This window comes from Pinus tabuliformis, chromosome J, assembly GCF_031772625.1.
Source record: "Pinus tabuliformis cultivar Carrire ecotype Pingquan chromosome J, CPIR1, whole genome shotgun sequence".
NCBI lineage: Eukaryota > Viridiplantae > Streptophyta > Pinopsida > Pinales > Pinaceae > Pinus > Pinus tabuliformis.
Window position 1 is genome coordinate 616,912,385 of NC_142295.1, and position 18,248 is coordinate 616,930,632.

The 18,248-nt window shown below is 39.0% G+C and overlaps 1 protein-coding gene across 1 annotated transcript; it reads right to left on the reverse strand.

Moving 5' to 3' along the window:
* Positions 1-7,550: 7,550 nt before the first annotated feature.
* Positions 7,551-8,269, reverse strand: LOC149228462 (uncharacterized). The gene is made up of 2 exons (XM_089380788.1): positions 8,069-8,269; positions 7,551-7,931 (listed from the first exon to the last, which is right to left on the reverse strand). Exons 1-2 carry the CDS (start codon positions 8,267-8,269, stop codon positions 7,551-7,553), a joined length of 582 nt encoding a protein of 193 aa, XP_089236914.1.
* Between the last annotated feature and the right edge of the window lie 9,979 nt (positions 8,270-18,248).

Here is an 18,248-nt window from a genome sequence, read left to right on the forward strand (position 1 = left end):
AATCCCCTCCAGACATGCATCAATTATCTTGGCGCAAACTAAAGCGCAAAAGATCAAGGCAATTTCTCAGGAAGAAAAGTGTTCGAATGTGGAGTGGGATGATCTATTTATAACATATTTTGAATTCAAATCCTTCAATTCCTTTCATATCTATGTCATTAATATGATTTTGGTGACAGATTTCTAAAGATATGTGCCTTAAATTCTTTCACCCGCTCCCTTTAATGGAAAAATTGCCATCCAATCATCTATAGTGCTTCCAACAGTCACTTTTTTGCTAGGTTGTGTGGGACCCACCATGCTAGTGCAGCTCCTTCATCGCAGCTCTCCTATGCACCTTTATTCAATCATTATGCAACCCCTTTGCTTCGCCAAAATTTCCTTCTAGCAGCGTATTTATAGTCTTGTACTTCCTTGCAACTACCTGGATTACTAAGATTGTCTTGCTTTCATATAGTCATTGTGCAAGGGTGATATCATCCCTATGCAACTTTGGCTGTCTCCCATTGATCTTCCTTGGAAATAGCTCAGCGTTCAGCTTCGTGAGCTTAACTTCACCTCCATCCGTAATCTCCTTGATGATGTATGGCCCTAGCCAATGCATCTGAAACTTTCCTGGAAACTTTGTGAACTTACTATCATACAACAATATTAAATCTCCACTTTTAAAGGTGTGCTTCTTAATGTGGTGATCATGCCATGCCGTTTTGCGAGCCTTTTTCACCTGCTGATGAAAACCTTCCAGAAATTGATCTTCTTCTAGCTCAACTATCTGTTAGGATATTTCGACACATAGGAAATAGTTAAGTACAACTTGGTCTAGTATAGAGTTAGGTAAAGTGTGTTTCTTTACTATGTAAATTTTGTAACTTACAATCTAATGGTCACGATATGTAGTGATCCGACGGTTCATTCTCTCCTCGGTATTACCGACACTTGATCCATGGCTTGACACCTGTTTGGTCCATGATCTCTATTTAAAGAGCATGGAGGGTCATTTGTAGGTTAACCATTCATGAGAGAAGCTTATGTAAATTTTCATTCTTTTATTAATAAATTGCCTGAAGTGGCCGCGTTGGCTCAGGCCGTGGACTGTTTACCTCTTTGAGGGTTTTAACCACGTCAAAAGTACTGGTGTATTGATCTGTGATCTATTTGTGAGTGGTGTCCTTTGGTGTTCTGTCTGAGGAACTTACCCTGTAAATTCCTACATGGTATCAGAGCTATTTGAGGGCCGCGTTCGTTGGTGATCCAAATCTGAAGCCGGTAGAACTGCATCCGACTACTGTTTCCTAGATCTACTATTTATGACTGCTTTCAGGCCGAGAGGACTGCTCTGTTGTGTTGGGAGCATTTGTTCCAGTGAGGAACCCCTTTCGTTTCACGCGAAAACGTTTCCGGTAGCCCTAGTTGTGTCACTTTTAAGATCTGGAGGTATACAGTGTTTATTTTCAGTTTACAGTTATTTTCTCTCTATTTATTTCGGTTTTCGGTTTATTTAGTTTTTTTTATTACCGGATCTATACCTTTCATTTCTGCGTATGCTCTTTTCCCTGTGACTCGGTGCGATCTAGCCAAATCAGAAACAGAAAGGAAGGATTTTTCTCATGCGTATGCTCTTTTCCACTGCGCCTTAGTGTGATCTCGGAAAATTAGAAACATTGAGAAAAATATTTAGTTTCCGGCTAAAGCTAACTTCGAGCCGCAAGGTTCGTTTTTGAAAATATTTAGTTTCCGGCTAAAGCTAACTTCAAGCCGCAAGGTTCGTTTTTGAAAATGTTTAGTTTCCGGCTAAAGCTAACTTCACGTCGTAAGGTTCGTTTTTTTTGTATGTCCGTGTTGGGTTTTGTGTTTTTTGTTTTGTAGGAAAAAGAGCTTTCTCAAAGCAAGCACGCAACCCAAAGCATCAACCCCCCCCCCCCCCCCCCCCCTCTCTCTCTCTCTCTCTCTCTCTCTCTCCCTCTCCCTCTCTCTCTCTCAAAATTTTTGTATAGCTCACTTGGTGCAAAGCTAATCTATGAGAGTAGAGGTCTTGGGTTCAAGTCTCCATTTTGTGGGGGCGGATTTTTCATTTCCGCACATCCCCGCACTTCGTCGGCGACTTCATCAAATTTTCTTCAAAAAGCCATAACTTCTTCATCCGGAAGCCGTTTTTAGAACCGTTTTTTTTTAAACAGCCTAATTTTTCGAGATCTTTCCATTGAAACACTTAGTTTCAACATCTATTTTTTTTTTTTTTTTTTTTTTCTAAAAATGGAAAGTCCATGCCAAGTTATTCTTGACAGCACCAACTACTTCCAATGGTGGTCCTACATTGTGGATTTACTTAGAAGTAAAGGTCTTTACAGAATAGCCATAGGCCAAGAGACCAAACTGAAAGATGAAGACAAGGTAGCTAAATGGGAAAATAGGTAAGACCAAGAACGTGGGTTGATAGGGATGTCTATTTATCCAGATCTTAGATTCCATATTGCAGAACTTGATACTCCTGATGAAGCAATGAAACAGATTACTAAAGTCTTTGGAATTAAAAATGAACTTAAAGCCCATCAACTTGAAAATGAATTGCGTACATTGGACCCCAATAATTTTTCTTGCATTGAAGAGTTTTTGTCCAAGTTCAAGACCCTTAGACTTCTCTTGGAAGGTGTTAAGTTTAAGAAAGAAGATAGTAGCCTTATCTACTCCATTCTTACTAAGTTGGGACCAGCCTATTCTGTGTTTGTTTCCACCTTCCATTCTACTAGAGAAGCCTTCATTTCTGAAGGACAAACCTACAAGTCTCCTTCCTTTGATTCCTTTTGTGATTCTTTAATAAGAGAACAAGAAAAACTCTTACACCTTGGTCTTCTTCATCTTGGAAACTCTTCTAAGAAAGCGTTAGCCACCCAACAACAACCAAATTCAAAGAATCCTAAGAAGTCGTATCCTAAAAGGAATATTCCTAAACCAAACAAGGGTCCTAAGCAACTTCCGCCTCAAAATGAAAAATCATTTCAACAAAATGAAAAGACAAATAAAAACAAAGGGAAGAAGACTGATAGACATTGCAACTTTTGTAATCGAGATGGCCACTTAGAATCCAAATGCTTTAAGAATATGGAAGCCTTGGAAGCAGCAATGAAGAAGCATAACATCCATTTGGAGCAATCTTCAACTTCAACTTCATCTTCAGGAATGGCACTTTCTGCATGTGGTTGTCAAGAATCTCGATCTGGCTATGCACTAAATGTATCTTCTTCTTCTCATTCTCATGAGTGGCTCATTGATTCTGGAGCTTCTTATCACATGGCCAAAAACAAAACCATGTTTTCTTCTTTAAATGATTGTAACACCAAAAATATATATGTTGGTGATGATAGATCTCTTAGTGTTGTAGGGACTGGAACTGTTCATCTAGACAATGGTCAGTTTAATGATGTATTATGTGTTCCAACCTTATCCTGCAACCTTCTATCTGTATATCAAATAACCCATTCAAGTGAAGGTAAAATCGTTGAATTTTCACCTCACGATGTTGTAATTAAGGACCTAAGAGATCCTAGATAGATTTTAGCTACTGGCATTGCTGATGATTCTACAAGGTTGTATAAGTTTCATAACTTTGGGTCATCAAATTTTCCCTCAGTATTTGTTGCTCATAATGATGAAGTGAGCAAACTTTGGCATGAGCGATTTGGTCACTTAAACTATCGCTCTCTTCAGAATCTATGTAAAGAAAATATGGTGACAAGTCTTCCAATGGTATCTTGCAGAGATGGTGTTTGTTCCGGATGTGTACTCAGAAAACATCATCGGGATAGTTTTGAAAAACGTGCCTCTTGGCACGCCTCAGCCCCTTTACAGCTCGTGCATAGTGATTTATGTGGTCCACTTCCAGTTGCTTCATTCTCTGGCTACAAGTATTTCTTAACTTTCATTGATGATTTCTCCAGACGCACTTGGGTATACTTCTTAAAACTCAAGAGTGAAGTATTTAACATGTTCTTGGCCTTTAAGGTCTTTGTTGAAAAACAATCTGGACATCAATTTCTTAAGCTAAGATCTGATAATGGCGGAGAATATGTTAAAAACACATTCATCAACTTTTGCACTGAGAATGGAATTCAAATGCAACATACTGTTCCATATACTCCACAACAAAATGGTGTACCTGAAAGGAAGAATCGCACCTTAAAGGAAATGGATAATTGTATGCTTCAATCTAAAGGACTTAGTCTTAATTATTGGGCAGAAGCAATTAACTATGCAAATTACATAATAAATCGCACTCCTACTAAGGTTTTAAAGAATATCACTCTAGAAGAAGCATGGAGCTCAATCAAACCAGATGTAAGTCACTTTCGTGTTTTTGGAAGTGAAGCATGGGCCCATATTCCATATGAGAAACATAAAGCTTTAGAACCTAAGAGTGAAAAATGTATTTGTGTTGGATATTCTGAAGATGTCAAAGGATATAGACTTATTCCACTTAAGTCCAAAAATGTTATCATTAGAAGAGATGTAAAGTTTTCTAAAAATGTATCAGCCTGCGAGCCTAGTTCGGCGGATGTGCCACCTCTCCCTATCTCTTCTACTTTTGAAAATATTTCTTCTTCAGATGATGAAAGCGAGGATGAAAATCCTCCCCCACCTTCTCAGGATCCTCCTTCAGCTCCTCAGCTTCCAAAATGGGTCCATGCTACTCGGGATGCAACAGGTGATCTTGTCAGTGATCCTACAGATCAGTGACATACACGCTCTCAGTTCGAGAGAGCCTCTTCTTTACTGGCTCAAGCTTCAGTGAATTATGATCCTGACACCTTTGCAGAAGCTTTAGGCCATCCAGATTGGGAAGAAGCTATGAATGAAGAATATCATTCATTATTGGCAAATGATACGTGGGATCTTGTTCCTCTACCAAAGGGACGAAAACTTGTTAGATGCAAATGGGTTTACAGAACCAAGTATGGACCAGATGGGAAAGTTGATAAACATAAAGCTCGTCTTGTTGCTAAGGGTTTTTCACAAGTTGAAGGCATTGACTATACTGAAACCTTCTCCCCTATTGCCAAAATGAACTCTATCCTCCTTGTTCTTTCCCTTGCTACCTCTTTCAAATGGGAATTCCATCAGATGGATGTTAAATCCGCCTTCTTGCATGAAGAAATCTATATGGAACAACCTATTGGCTTTATACAAACAGACTCCAGCCTTGTATGTTGACTTAAGAAATCCCTCTATGGTCTCAAGCAAGCTCCTCGAGCTTGGTATGCCAAAATGGATAACTTTCTTTTAGAAAATGGCTTTTCTAGGTGTCATTTTGACAATACTGTCTACACCAAGAAAGTGGGCAAGTCTCTTATCATTCTTGTTCTTTATGTTGATGATCTTATCCTGACTGGTAGTGATCTCAACCTTATAAACCATGTGAAGTCTAGCCTTAAAAGGAAGTTTGAAATGACAGACTTAGGACACTTACATTATTTTCTTGGTCTTCAAGTCTTGCAATCCAAGGAAGGTATTTCCCTTTCCCAATCCAAGTATGCCTGTGATATTCTACGCCATTTTCACATGGAAGATTGTAAGCCAGCCCCCTCACCCTTTCAGTCTGGAGTCAAACTTTCAGTCACTTGTACTTCTCCTGAAGTTGATGCTACCTTATACCGTCAGCTTGTAGGAAAACTTTTGTATCTAATCCATACTCGTCCTGACCTTTCCTTTGTTGTTGGCCTTGTTGCTCGGTTTATGCAAAACCCACGTGAAAGTCATTGGAAAGAAGCTAAAAGAATACTTCATTATGTTCGAGGTACAGTTCAGTTTGGGATTCATTACAGTGCCAAAGCATCTCCTCTATTGATTGGTTTCACTGATTCCAATTGGGCTGGTGACCCTGATGATCGGAAGTCTACTACAGGTTATGTGTTCACTCTTGGTTCAAGACCTATTACATGGGATTGCAAGAAACAAGGTGCCATTTCTCTTTCTTCAGCAAAGGCAGAGTATCGTGGTGCCGTAGAAGCTAGTAAGGAAGCCTTGTGGCTTCGTCAGATCCTGTCAGAGTTTGGCTTTCAGCAGCAGCATCCGACTACACTTTGGCGTGATAATCAAATTGCCATTCAACTATGCAAAGATCCAGTCCAACATCAGCGCAGCAAACACATCGAACTGCACATGCACTTCATCAGAAAGCTCATTCATGACCATGTTCTTGAAGTGCAATATTGTTCAACAGATGATCAAGTTGCAGACATCTTTACAAAGGCTCTCACAGAGGCGAAGTTCACTAAACTTCGATTTATGGTTGGAGTTCAAGAAGTTGTCACTAAGGGGGGATAGGCTCTAGTGCCTCCTTCCTTCTCCTATTGTGTCATATTTTTAAATCCTTCAATCCTATCCCAAGTTGTTCTTAAGGGGGGATGTTAGGATATTCCGACACATAGGAAATAGTTAAGTACAACTTGGTCTAGTATAGAGTTAGGTAAAGTGTGTTTCTTTACTATGTACATTTTGTAACTTACAATCCAATGGTCACGATATGTAGTGATCCGACGGTTCATTCTCTCCTCGGTATTACCGACACTTGATCCATGGCTTAACACCCAATTGGTCCATGATCTCTATTTAAAGAGCATGGAGGGTCATTTGTAGGTTAACCATTCATGAGAGAAGCTTATGTAAATTTTCATTCTTTTATTAATAAATTGCCTGAAGTGGCCGCATTGGCTCAGGCCGTGGACTCTTTCCCTCTTTGAGGGTTTTAACCACGTCAAAAGTACTGGTGTATTGATCTGTGATCTGTTTGTGAGCGGTGTCCTTTGGTGTTCTGTCTGAGGAACTTACCCTGTAAATTCCTACACTATCTACGCAAGTTGTTATCCTGATCTGCAATCTCTATGACTACAACAATCCTCAAACTAGGCACAATACTCCATAAGTATTATTGTCTCTTGTCCATAAACCAACCTAAACAATGTCTTTCTAGTCAACATCTTACAGGTAGTTCTATATGCCCAAAGAATAGCTGGTATGCGCACATCCCAATCATTCCTATTTGCATTACAAATCTTCCTCAAAACACATTCTAGGATTTTAATAAAGGCTTCCATTGTATGGTTTTCTTAATGATGATATGACATACTTTTCCGATGATACATCTAGAATTATTCCAGTAGAGAAGCAATTGTTTCATTTAGGAAGTGTGGACCCCTATCGCTCATCAAAATATTAGGACAGACAAACTGAGACAAAATATATTCAAATATGAACTTTGGAGATGTAGCCACGCTGCAATCCTTCACGGACTGCGCCTCAACCAATCTGGTCAAGTATTCGGTTGTTATGATGATGTATCATGTTCTTGTCTTCTTTCCTAGTGGCTGAATCGGTCCCACAAAGTCTACTGCCCATTTACTAAATGCCTGTAATGATACTTGTGGGTTTAGAGGCAATTCATCCCTTCATGACAGTCTCCCCGTCCTTTGATAGACATCACATGCCCTACAATATGCCTTGGAATCCTTGTGCATAGTTGGCCACCATAGCCCTACTCGCAAGATCTTCTACGTGATTTATTTTCCAGCATAATGGCCTCCAACAACTCCTCCATGTGCTTCAGTGAGGATACTTTGTCTTTCATGATTTGGTACATATCTATGCAAAATTTCATCTGATACCATTTCATATAAGATCCCTGTAGTGACGGAAAAATCCACAACCATGACCACCAATGCTTTCTTTTGTTGTGCCATATACCCTTTAGGAGTTGTACCTGTAGACAAAAATTGGATGATATCTACAAAGTGTTCATCTACGATGCACATAGTAAAGAGATACGCATCAGGAAATCCTTCATCAATACTTGTAGGTTCTTCGCCATTCTCAATCCGTGAAAGGTGATCTGCTTCAACATTCAATCTCCCTAGCTTCACAACTACTTCAACGTCATATTCCTGAAAGAGCAACTACCATCTGCAAATCCCCCCCCCAGTATAGGCTTGTTGACCAGGTATTTCAAAGTGGAATGGTCTGTGTACATTTTGAAGTGCACATCCAACAAATAATGTTTGAATTTCTAGAGCACATACACCATCGCCAATCCTTTACGCTCCCTGATCAAATAATTCTTCTCTGCCTTAGACAACTTCCTGCTTGCAAATGCAATCAGATGGTCGATATCACCTGCGGCTGGTTGGGTTAACACTGCTCTTAACGCTATGCAGGATGCATCTACATGTACATGGAACTTTTTCTTCAATTCAGGGAATGCCAAAATAGTTTTTGTAACCATATTTTACTTCAATACATCCAATATTTTCTCGCAATCATCATCCCAACAAAATGTCGCATCCTTCTTCAATAAATTTTCCATGTCCACAGTGATCTGCGCATATGTCTTGATGAATTTACTATAGTGTCTAGTATGGCCCAATGTTGCACGCAAATGTTTGACATTCTTTGGAGTCTCCAAATCGATAATCACTACAATTTTGGTAGGGTCGACCATCAACCCCTACTTACAAACAACATGGCCCAATACTATCCCATAAGGTACGCAAAATATGCACCTCTTTAGGTTCAGGGATATCTGATACTTCCAAGAAGTATCCAACATTAGGTGAAGACTTGCAACATGCCTTTTCACTAACCCAAACACCATCCAATCATCAAATTAAACCTCCAAAAACTTATGAATAAATTCTTTAAAAGATGCGACTACCACCCTAGAGAAAATTGTAGGGGCATTCTTAAGTCCAAAGGGCATGGTAGTATACTAAAAACAACCTCATTTTATGGTGAGGGTAGTCTTATTTTGATCTTTTGGCACGATCTTAATCTGGTGATACTCTGAGAATCCATCTGTAAATGAGTAGGCTTCTTTCCCACCAACATTCTCCAGTAATTCATCTATGAATGGTGTAGGGAATAGATCATGTACACAAGCCTCATTTAATTTACTTAGATCTACACAGATCCATATTTCTCCTTTCGTCTTCTTCTCCTGAAAAACCAGAGGAATAACCCATTATGATTCTTCTATAGGATTAATAATCCCTACTGCAAGCATCTTATCTAGTTCTTTAAAAACTTTTTCTTTGTACTTATGATTCAACCGATATGGCCTTTGCTTTACCAGCTTTGCATATCGCTTCAAATTGATCTTCATAACACCTAGATATCCTACTATCCCCTTCAGATCAGAGATCTTTGCTGGAAACAAGTCCTGATATTCCCGTAATAGCTCCACGACTTTTTCAATTGTGTCCTCATACCAATAATCACCTATATTTGTGAACTTCGGTTGCATGTTCGACCCAATGTTCACTTGCTTGGTTTTGAATGGTTTTGAGATGTCCAGAACTTCTGCTTTAGGCCCTGCGACTTCACGTTGTCCTTTCGACTCAGGGATGCTGATATTTCTGGGATCTTTGTCACCTTCTTCTGTGGTAACATTGTAGAATTCTAGAGCATGGTGTGGCTACATACTCCAGTCTAGTTGTAGCCATGTGACCATTGTTTCCTGTATCCTGAATATGGTAGTCTTAACTTCTTGTAATGATTCGTCAATACCACCAAACCCATCCTCAAAACTGAAAGTTAACATAAAAAAATTCCTTTAAAACATCCCACTCCATGGTTCCATGTTGCAGCTCTGTTTCTAGACACTAGTTCATCGGATAGTATCCAAAGTGTGGTAGAATATGTGAACCCATTCAAGTTGAGGTTCCTCTCCCCATGCTTCTTTCCACCAAGCCAGATTCTCATGTAGATCATCATTCCCTCTATATTTTTTAGTCATGTGGGTATTAGCATACCCAAACCGCAACTTCATCATCCTATGGTATTCCTTCTAGTTTGCAAAGCTATTCTTATGTGTACCTCACCATCTAGCAGGTGTAGTTCTTAACGTGATGTCTAAAACCTGGAACTAATGCTCCTCCTTTACATCCCTTTAAAATTTATCCATAAATAAATTTACATCTTCTGAACCATCATAATACGGTAAGTTGCATACCTCAGTGGATAGGCATTTGAGAGATTTATTAATCATGTTACATCGTAGTGTCGATACCTCATGTAATTTGTTCCTCTAATGTTCGAGCTCCTCATCTAAATCTGAGTTGCATGAGTTGTCATTCTCCCAAGTAATTTGTCCATCCACCATAGGGTTGATCCAATCCTCATCCCCCATAGTAATCTTATATATTTGCTCAATATTGTCCTCTTCATAATAATCTCAGACTGGTTCAGTATATCATGCACCCTCAGTCGGATCTAATGGAACAATAACCCTTAGTTCCTTCTTCTCAAATGTCATGTTGCGCTTCTTCAGGTTGATGATCGCATTCATGTCAAATTCCCAATCAATTCCAAGCAGCACAAGGTATGTATTATTTTCATCCACTATTTCAATTACTTCAAAATCGGTGATGGTGAGCACCCCTTCAATATCCACAGTTACTCCATGTAGGCGCCCCATAGGAATAATATTTTGCTGGTTGGCCATTCACTGCTAGATTGGGGACCACTGTAGAACCAACTTTTGCTCATCGGGGCATATAGACTTACAAAAATTGCAAAACAGTTGCTGGGAAGTCTACACAAACTTCTATAACAAGTGGAAATTGTATGTTGTATGTTTTCATGTGATCTAGTAGATAACGCACCATGGTACTAAATCGATGCTCGTCACAGTGATATTTTCTAGCATCAGGGGGACAGGACCTCCCCCAATGTGATAATTCTGATATATCGGGCAATGCTCCTTATCGTAACCATGGCCTTTTCACTTTAAGCAGCATACTTCTGCATAGGTCTCCCTTTGGACCTCTTTTCCCTTTTTAAGATCCTGCAACTCCATATGCAGGCTAGCCGACTGGGACTAAATCTGTTGCACTCCCAGATTTGTATCTAGAATAGGTGACTCCTCCAACTTCATATCAATCTCTAGATCTTCCACCTATGTGCCAAGCTTCTATTGTGACAATGGTAATCTTAAGTGAGTTAACAGTGAGGCAATATACCAATCCTTATCCTACTCATCTAAGATCTATAGATTAGTCTATTGTAGTAGACATTTCAGCCTTTGATCAACCTCACACAAACTCATTCACCTTCTACTTGATCTCCTTGACCTTTGTTACTGATTGGGCTTGCAACTTAGGCTTCCTGAATTCATTGTTCAACGCATATTTTGTATCTTTCAACATTGCAGCTGGATGAGTCATACTATACTTAATATACTAGCTCAATGCCCTATCTTTTAGTGTTGTGACCAGCTGCACTTTCTTCAGGTCATCATCCATTATCTATTGTGACTTCCACACAACATCTACCACAAACCAAAATTATTTGTGGTCTTCTATCCCCAGACCCTTGAATATAGGCATCTTCATGCATTCGCCATACTGAATAGTGGAGGTAGAGGTGTAGGTGTAGGTGTGTGGGCTGATGGTGGAGTTGGAGTGGATGGATGTGGTATTCTTGTGACACCCTGATTTACCATCTGCAGTGCACCTTGAGGTGTCTTCATATTATCACTTTCATTGTCGCTATCAGATGCTCCCAACAAAGGACTGTATTCTGCACTAGAATCTGGATCTTTTCTTAATGGTTTCCCACTTCACGTAGCTCCCATCAAGTATCCTCTAAACGTCAATTCAATGGAATAACCTATTACTCACACAATAGCATTTTAATCCATGTTTTCAGGGACTTTAGATACTTACCTCTTGTTCCTTTGAAAAACCGACATTCAGCTTCACTATAGTTGACATACATGTCAATCACAAATTCAATAATGAATCCAGCAAAAATACTATCAGTCCAATAATCAATAGCCCTTGCAATCTTGTTTTTTGAACCTTCCAAGAACCTTACTAACTCTAGAGTCCACACGATAGGGTTATCCAACTTCCAAGTACCTTGACTGTTGTGTATTATTCATCTCAAAGGTGTATGAAAATAAACCACTTTAGGTTGTGGATGACAAACAATCCTAACAGTAAAAATGTTTGTTAAACAATGTGGATTTGCAGTAAATGATAGAAGCAAAACCTACCAAAGCCCTTATCTATGCAACAGAAATAGTTATACAAAAGATTGGAATAAGAAAATAAGCGTAAGTAACTCCAATGATCCGATGGAAACCATATATATAAAGAATATATTTTATTAAACGACACCTGTGAAGGGAACAAATAATGTTACTAGTCCCCCTCTATGGGATGGGTTCTTGGCTATCCTCAATGTATTCAGCTTTTGTAGAGTCTCTCTCCTCTATAATGTGTAAAACCCAACAAACAAAATGTTTGAGCTCAATGAGAACTCAAATGAGAAAGAAAATGGTGTGCAATAATGATAATAATCAGAGTTACAATAGTGAGTGCAACAATGAAAATGATCAAAAGTGAAGAATGAATGTAAAACCCTTCTATTTATGACAAAAATATTAGGTTATTCTTGAACAATGGGAAATAATAAAATATTATTAACCAAATTCTAGAATTAACCATTTGAAATATTATATTATATTTGGTTGGAGGGAAAAAGTATTTAAACTTTTATTTAGAAATAATAAATAAATAAATAATTTATTTATCATCTCAAGAAATATGGTTGAGGAATAATAAACAAATAATGATTTATTTAAGTATTCCTATGGGATTTAGTCAACCTTGACAAGGAATAATAACTAATTAGTGATTAATTAATTATTCCTAGAGAAAAATAAGATAATTAATGATTTATCTATTTCTTTCTCATAACTAGGTCAAATATGACAAGGAAGACTAGTTAAACAATGGTTCAATTGATTATTCCTAGAAGACAATTAAATAAATAGTGATTTATTTAATTATTCTTCATGTGTTTAATTATAAATGACTTAACAAATGTGGTTTATTAAGTAATTTATTATAGTGAAAGCAATTTTACTATGGTAAATTTGGCCCTACATGGTGTACTTCGATCCGTTTAGTAAATTATGGCTAGATGATCATTTTTTGGTGATAACAGATTTCTCCCCAATGTACGAGCATTAGGAGAAAAACATATGACCAAAGTACATTGTAAGGACACAATCACTAGACAATGAAGTAGAGTCAAAGAGAGGGAGAGAGACCAATGGAGCTCAATCGATAGAGTATAGTGACAGATGAGGCGAGACCAATGTAAGTCTCTTTTTATGTTATGGTACCAGACCTCAATGAGGCATGAGAGGCATACCTATACCCACCGAGATAACTTAGTACAAAAATAATAATGCGCCCATAAAAATGAAGCTGAGCAATAAAGTACATGTTGAACAGTACATGACATGTTGGCATAAATGAGCCATTAAATAATATAATGTGTGCCATATAAATAATGTTCCTGGAAAAACATGAGTTAGTACTGAATACAATAACATCTAAGTACATGAGATATAATGGCCCTTCCCTCAAAAAATGGGTGGGAGGGAGGATATAACAACCAAAGAAGCCCTGCTAAATAGGAAAGGGCTCTGCAAAACTAAATGGATCATTTAAAGGAGATGTGCATGTCATGAGTGTTGCAAGTTGCAGGAATCAAACCCATCAAATCTATGGAACTGCATCTGAGGTTGTAGCATAATATGAAGGCATTTAGGCATGTGGGGGGCTACCTAAAGGGCCACCCCCTCATGAGGTGTGAAACATCTCACACACACTCGGGAATCACTGGTACAATCTGCTGCATCACTGGACCATCATGTGTATGAATCAGGAGTATGAAACAACCAAGTCAAAGGCAATGATGATTCCATTTTCTTGATTTTAGGCACCAAACAAGAGTGGAAAATGCAACCAAGATACATCACCCTCTAGGCTGTTCTTTTGGAATAGATGTGATGATGTCAACAAAATAGGGCCCACCATAGGTGAGGCAATGAGGATCCTCAAATAAGGCACGAGGGAAAATAGTAATGTGATTGATGGACTGACACCAAGGAAAATGGAGAAAATGGTACCGAGGGACAAACATATGACTTCCCTTGTTAGAGAATAAAGTGCATGGCTAACCTAGTAGCGACTGATTCAACTTCATAGGGGACGGGGGATAGTATGACTGAAGGCCAAAATGGGCAACGCAGGATGAATGGTATGCAAATATGGATGGAATACTATGACATGATACAATGGGATATGAAACAGACTCCATGGATGCAAGGGTGACTAATCGCGGATGTTCTGAACAAAGGTTACTCGATAACATTGCCACACAAAATAGGCCCAGTGGGGACCATGAAGACATGATAAAATGAAGGTTACTCATGATGAAAATTGACACATGAGATGAAAAGCATTACGGGGAGGTGGTCCCCAAAGTACAAGCATCGCATATGAAGAAATTTGATTTTAAGAGGCGATGAAGTGACCCTTCTTGGAAAAATGGCTTCTGGGTGAAGTGCCAAATCATTAAAAACTAAGAAAGGCCCATTATAGTACTTGATGAGAGCTTTCCAATGTAGTTGACATTTTTTCAAATTGAGCTACGGTCTGGTCATAATGTGCGACAGAAAAACTGTGGGTTTTCCTATAAAAGGGCATTTTCCCTCCAATTTGAGAGTAGGAGAAGGCCCCAAATCTTGGGGAGATCATAACGTACAAAAAAAACATTGGAATCAGGATTTGCGACTTTCAGTTAAGTGGACTTACCAGTCTAAAGATGGCCTTAATGCTTCTTGGAATGATGATTCCTGGTGAAGAATTAAGGAAAGAGGAAAATAAGAATGAACTACTAGAGGAGGTCTAGAATCATCCTCACCCACTAAGTCAAACATGGGGACTATGTGGTAGAGGTGGTATGACATAGAGTAGAATATTTGAAGATATGGTATCAAATGTCTGTGATATGTGATGTGAATATCGCTCGTGGGAGAGGTTGGTAGGACTAGGCCGAGACTTATGTTAATCAATTGAGAAGATGGTCAGGGGAAAACCATGATGCTCGCAATCATGGGATACTACCCGTAATCATATGTGATGGAGGGGATTGATCTAGTATGAAAAGGTGGGAATGATGCCCCCTAGCAAGAGGAGTGTGTGGAGCGCCATTATGTTCCGAGTGCTGGAAAACGGGGTTCAAGAATCTCAGCCCAACTTGGCAAGAGATTCTCCAATGGATGATAAGGAGATGTAGGGGCCTATGTGCCACCCAATATGCTATGGGTGTTCTGGATGTATTTAGAGTGGTGGACTCCAAACACATTTATGTTTTATGTGATACATATTATGCATCTTTTATATGACGATGATCGTTCACCATGTGTTGTGTTTATAGTTTTCTTCTGTGGTATACATGTGATAAATGCCAATCAAGAATGTTATTTGCAATGGTATCTACATAGTTATTTTGGGCTCTAGGAACATGACTAAAGGTGATGGTTTCAAATTCATGTACCAACAGATTAACTTGTAGATATTTTCTAAATAGGACTTGGTTATGCACATGACACACACCAATCAATTTCATGACAAGAAACAAGGAATCTAAATGAACATGAAGATGAAGGATGCGATGAGAAAGGGCATCGACTAACAAACCTATCACTACATCATATTCAGCTTAGTTATTCCTATAGGATAAAATGCACGGTGTATGGAGAATGGAGATACCCTCAAGGGTCTTCTCGGGACCCTTGGCAGACTGTAAGATTATCTGCAACTGTCACAAAGTTACATGCATGTCCATAAATAATAACTAACTATCAAAGCCATACAGATTCATTACCTCAAGCCTTCGTGTAGTTTTGTTGGAGAGCACAATGCATCTAGGTGGAAGTCCTCTGATCCGGCTCCAGATCAAATCCTACACATAGAAGAGACAAGCATAAGCATATCATACAAGCTTGATAACTAATACATGAATACATAAAATACATCTAGTTACACATAACTAAGCTACTCATGCTAAAAGGTATTGGACAAACAAATAAATGAACGATAGTACCAACACCGCGGAGTAGACAATAGAACTACAATTCTATATTAATGTTGGAAGAGTGATTACAACCATCTATTGCATCAACCTTCCCTTACCCCTATAGCTCCTCTCTCCTCTCTCCCTTCTTACCAACTTCTTATGCTTAGATTTGAGACTATGCTCGACAATCAAGTATACTATCCTTTCAAATTATCTGACCTCCATCACCATAGCCCTAGCTTTGCATATGTAGCAATTGATTTATGGTTGCCAAGATCCTCCATGAGTCTCTTAAGGTAAAAGCAATGATGTTGCCATCTTTTGAGCTCTTTCCCATTTGCCTCCTTCATTAGGATTAGAAATCCCACAAATAGGTCGAACTTTAGATGTTTCCTTGCTTTTCTGAGTAGATTTAGTAGGGAATATAGAGATATTTAGGAGTCAATTTGCTACTTTTACCTGTAGATTCTCATTAAGATCCACTAACGTTGTCCCCAAATGAACAAGTAGAGTTAATAGGGTCACTAACGCTCCCTTAGGCTTACAGAGAAGCTTTATAAAGCATGTTGTCAATGTTTAGCTAACATTAGTGTGGAAACAAGGCTTGTGATCTTGGTCTTTGCTTCAGCTATCATGTCTTTCCCCTCTAAGCTGATGAGAGGGTCATTTTGTTGTATAACAGATGCCCCCTAATGTATGAGATCAGAGGCTGGGATGATGGCCGAAATAGTTTACTTAACCGTAATTTTCCTTCTTTGACAAAAAGAGAGAGAGAGGATCGGAGCTTTGGGTGGTATGGGAAATGTGATACAACACATAAATTAAAACAACTAAAATCATGTCCTGAGTCGGGCATTCCCATGCTCAGTAGCTATGTCAGTGTGATTTTCTCATCAAAGAGGTATGATGATGTTGTTCGCCGATAAGCACAATGCGGATCTGGTGTCATAATAGGATCATTCTGATGAGATGTCACCAAAAAACAATATAAGCAACTTGGGAGAGGAAATAAGGCTGAGTGATGCAAGCCTCTACCCAAGGTCTTGATTTCTGCTTCACTGAACAACATAGATTGATACATGTGAATATATGCATTGAGGTCGAACATGCATGAAATCATCTGATTACCAGTTAATAATGGAGACCGTTAACAGACATGAGGAAGGACACCAATAATGGTGATGGTCTCCAAGATGCATAGTACAATCTAGCGAGTGTGAAAATTGTTTTTGTCGTTGAACACTCGTAGAATTGCCTAACCAAGAGCCAATAATGAGAACTCCTGATCAAACACAAGGTTACCTGCCACTAATGTTTACAAGTACCAAGGCACTGAAAGTGTTTCTGGGTTGTCTTCCTAGATATAGTGTTGAAGTCGATAGGAAGATACATGTTGAAAGGTAGGCAATAATGTGTCCTACATCAATCGACACGAAACAGGACAAGAATGATTTGTTTTTTGAGGAATCTTTGAGCATGTTAGAAAATTATATATTACAGAGCAATGGAACACATAAAATATTGTAGAAATATAAACACAGAAAATGCATAAAACAAGAGAGACACAGATATACGTGGTTCACCCATTTTGGGCTACGTCCACGGAGAAACAACCAGTCCTTCCTTTTATATTATCCAACAAACTGAGGAGATACAACCTACAACAGATCTGTTGTAACACCCTCTTCGCTCTCAATCTCCTCTCTCTTCCTCACTCAGAATCCAGATATCCATAAACACAATACAATTCCCTCATATATAGTGAGGGGTTGCCTTCTAGGGCAAAAAACCCTAAATTAAACATAACTTCTACCATCAGAACATTTGCCTAATGAACGGCCCAGATTGACTAGAAATTACTAGACTTTTACAAGGCAAATTTACATCTATTTTTAGCTTCGGGGGCACTGCCCCCGAATCCCCGCTGGCCCCCCGACCCCCTAAACGGGGGGGATTTACCCCCCTTGGACCCCCGCGGGGGGGACAAGTCCCCCCCGCATGGAGGGGTGTACAGTCTTCTTGGGGTATACATCCGGCTGAAACCTTTGAATACAGAAGATAATCAGGCTCCACACCCAACAAAGCATTGGGTCTAAATGACAGAGGGCATGATGAAAGGATATGCTTGATGGGCTGATGGAGGAAACAAAAGGTTAACCCTTGAACAATAGAAGGCATGATAATGGTTTTAACCATGCAACACTAGACTCATGAACACCAAAGAGTGTTAGGATACAAAGATGCAAGAACATCAGGGTATTTAGGCTAAACTCATAGGATGGTAGGATTCATATTGAGGGAGTGCCATGTTCAAGGGAACGACT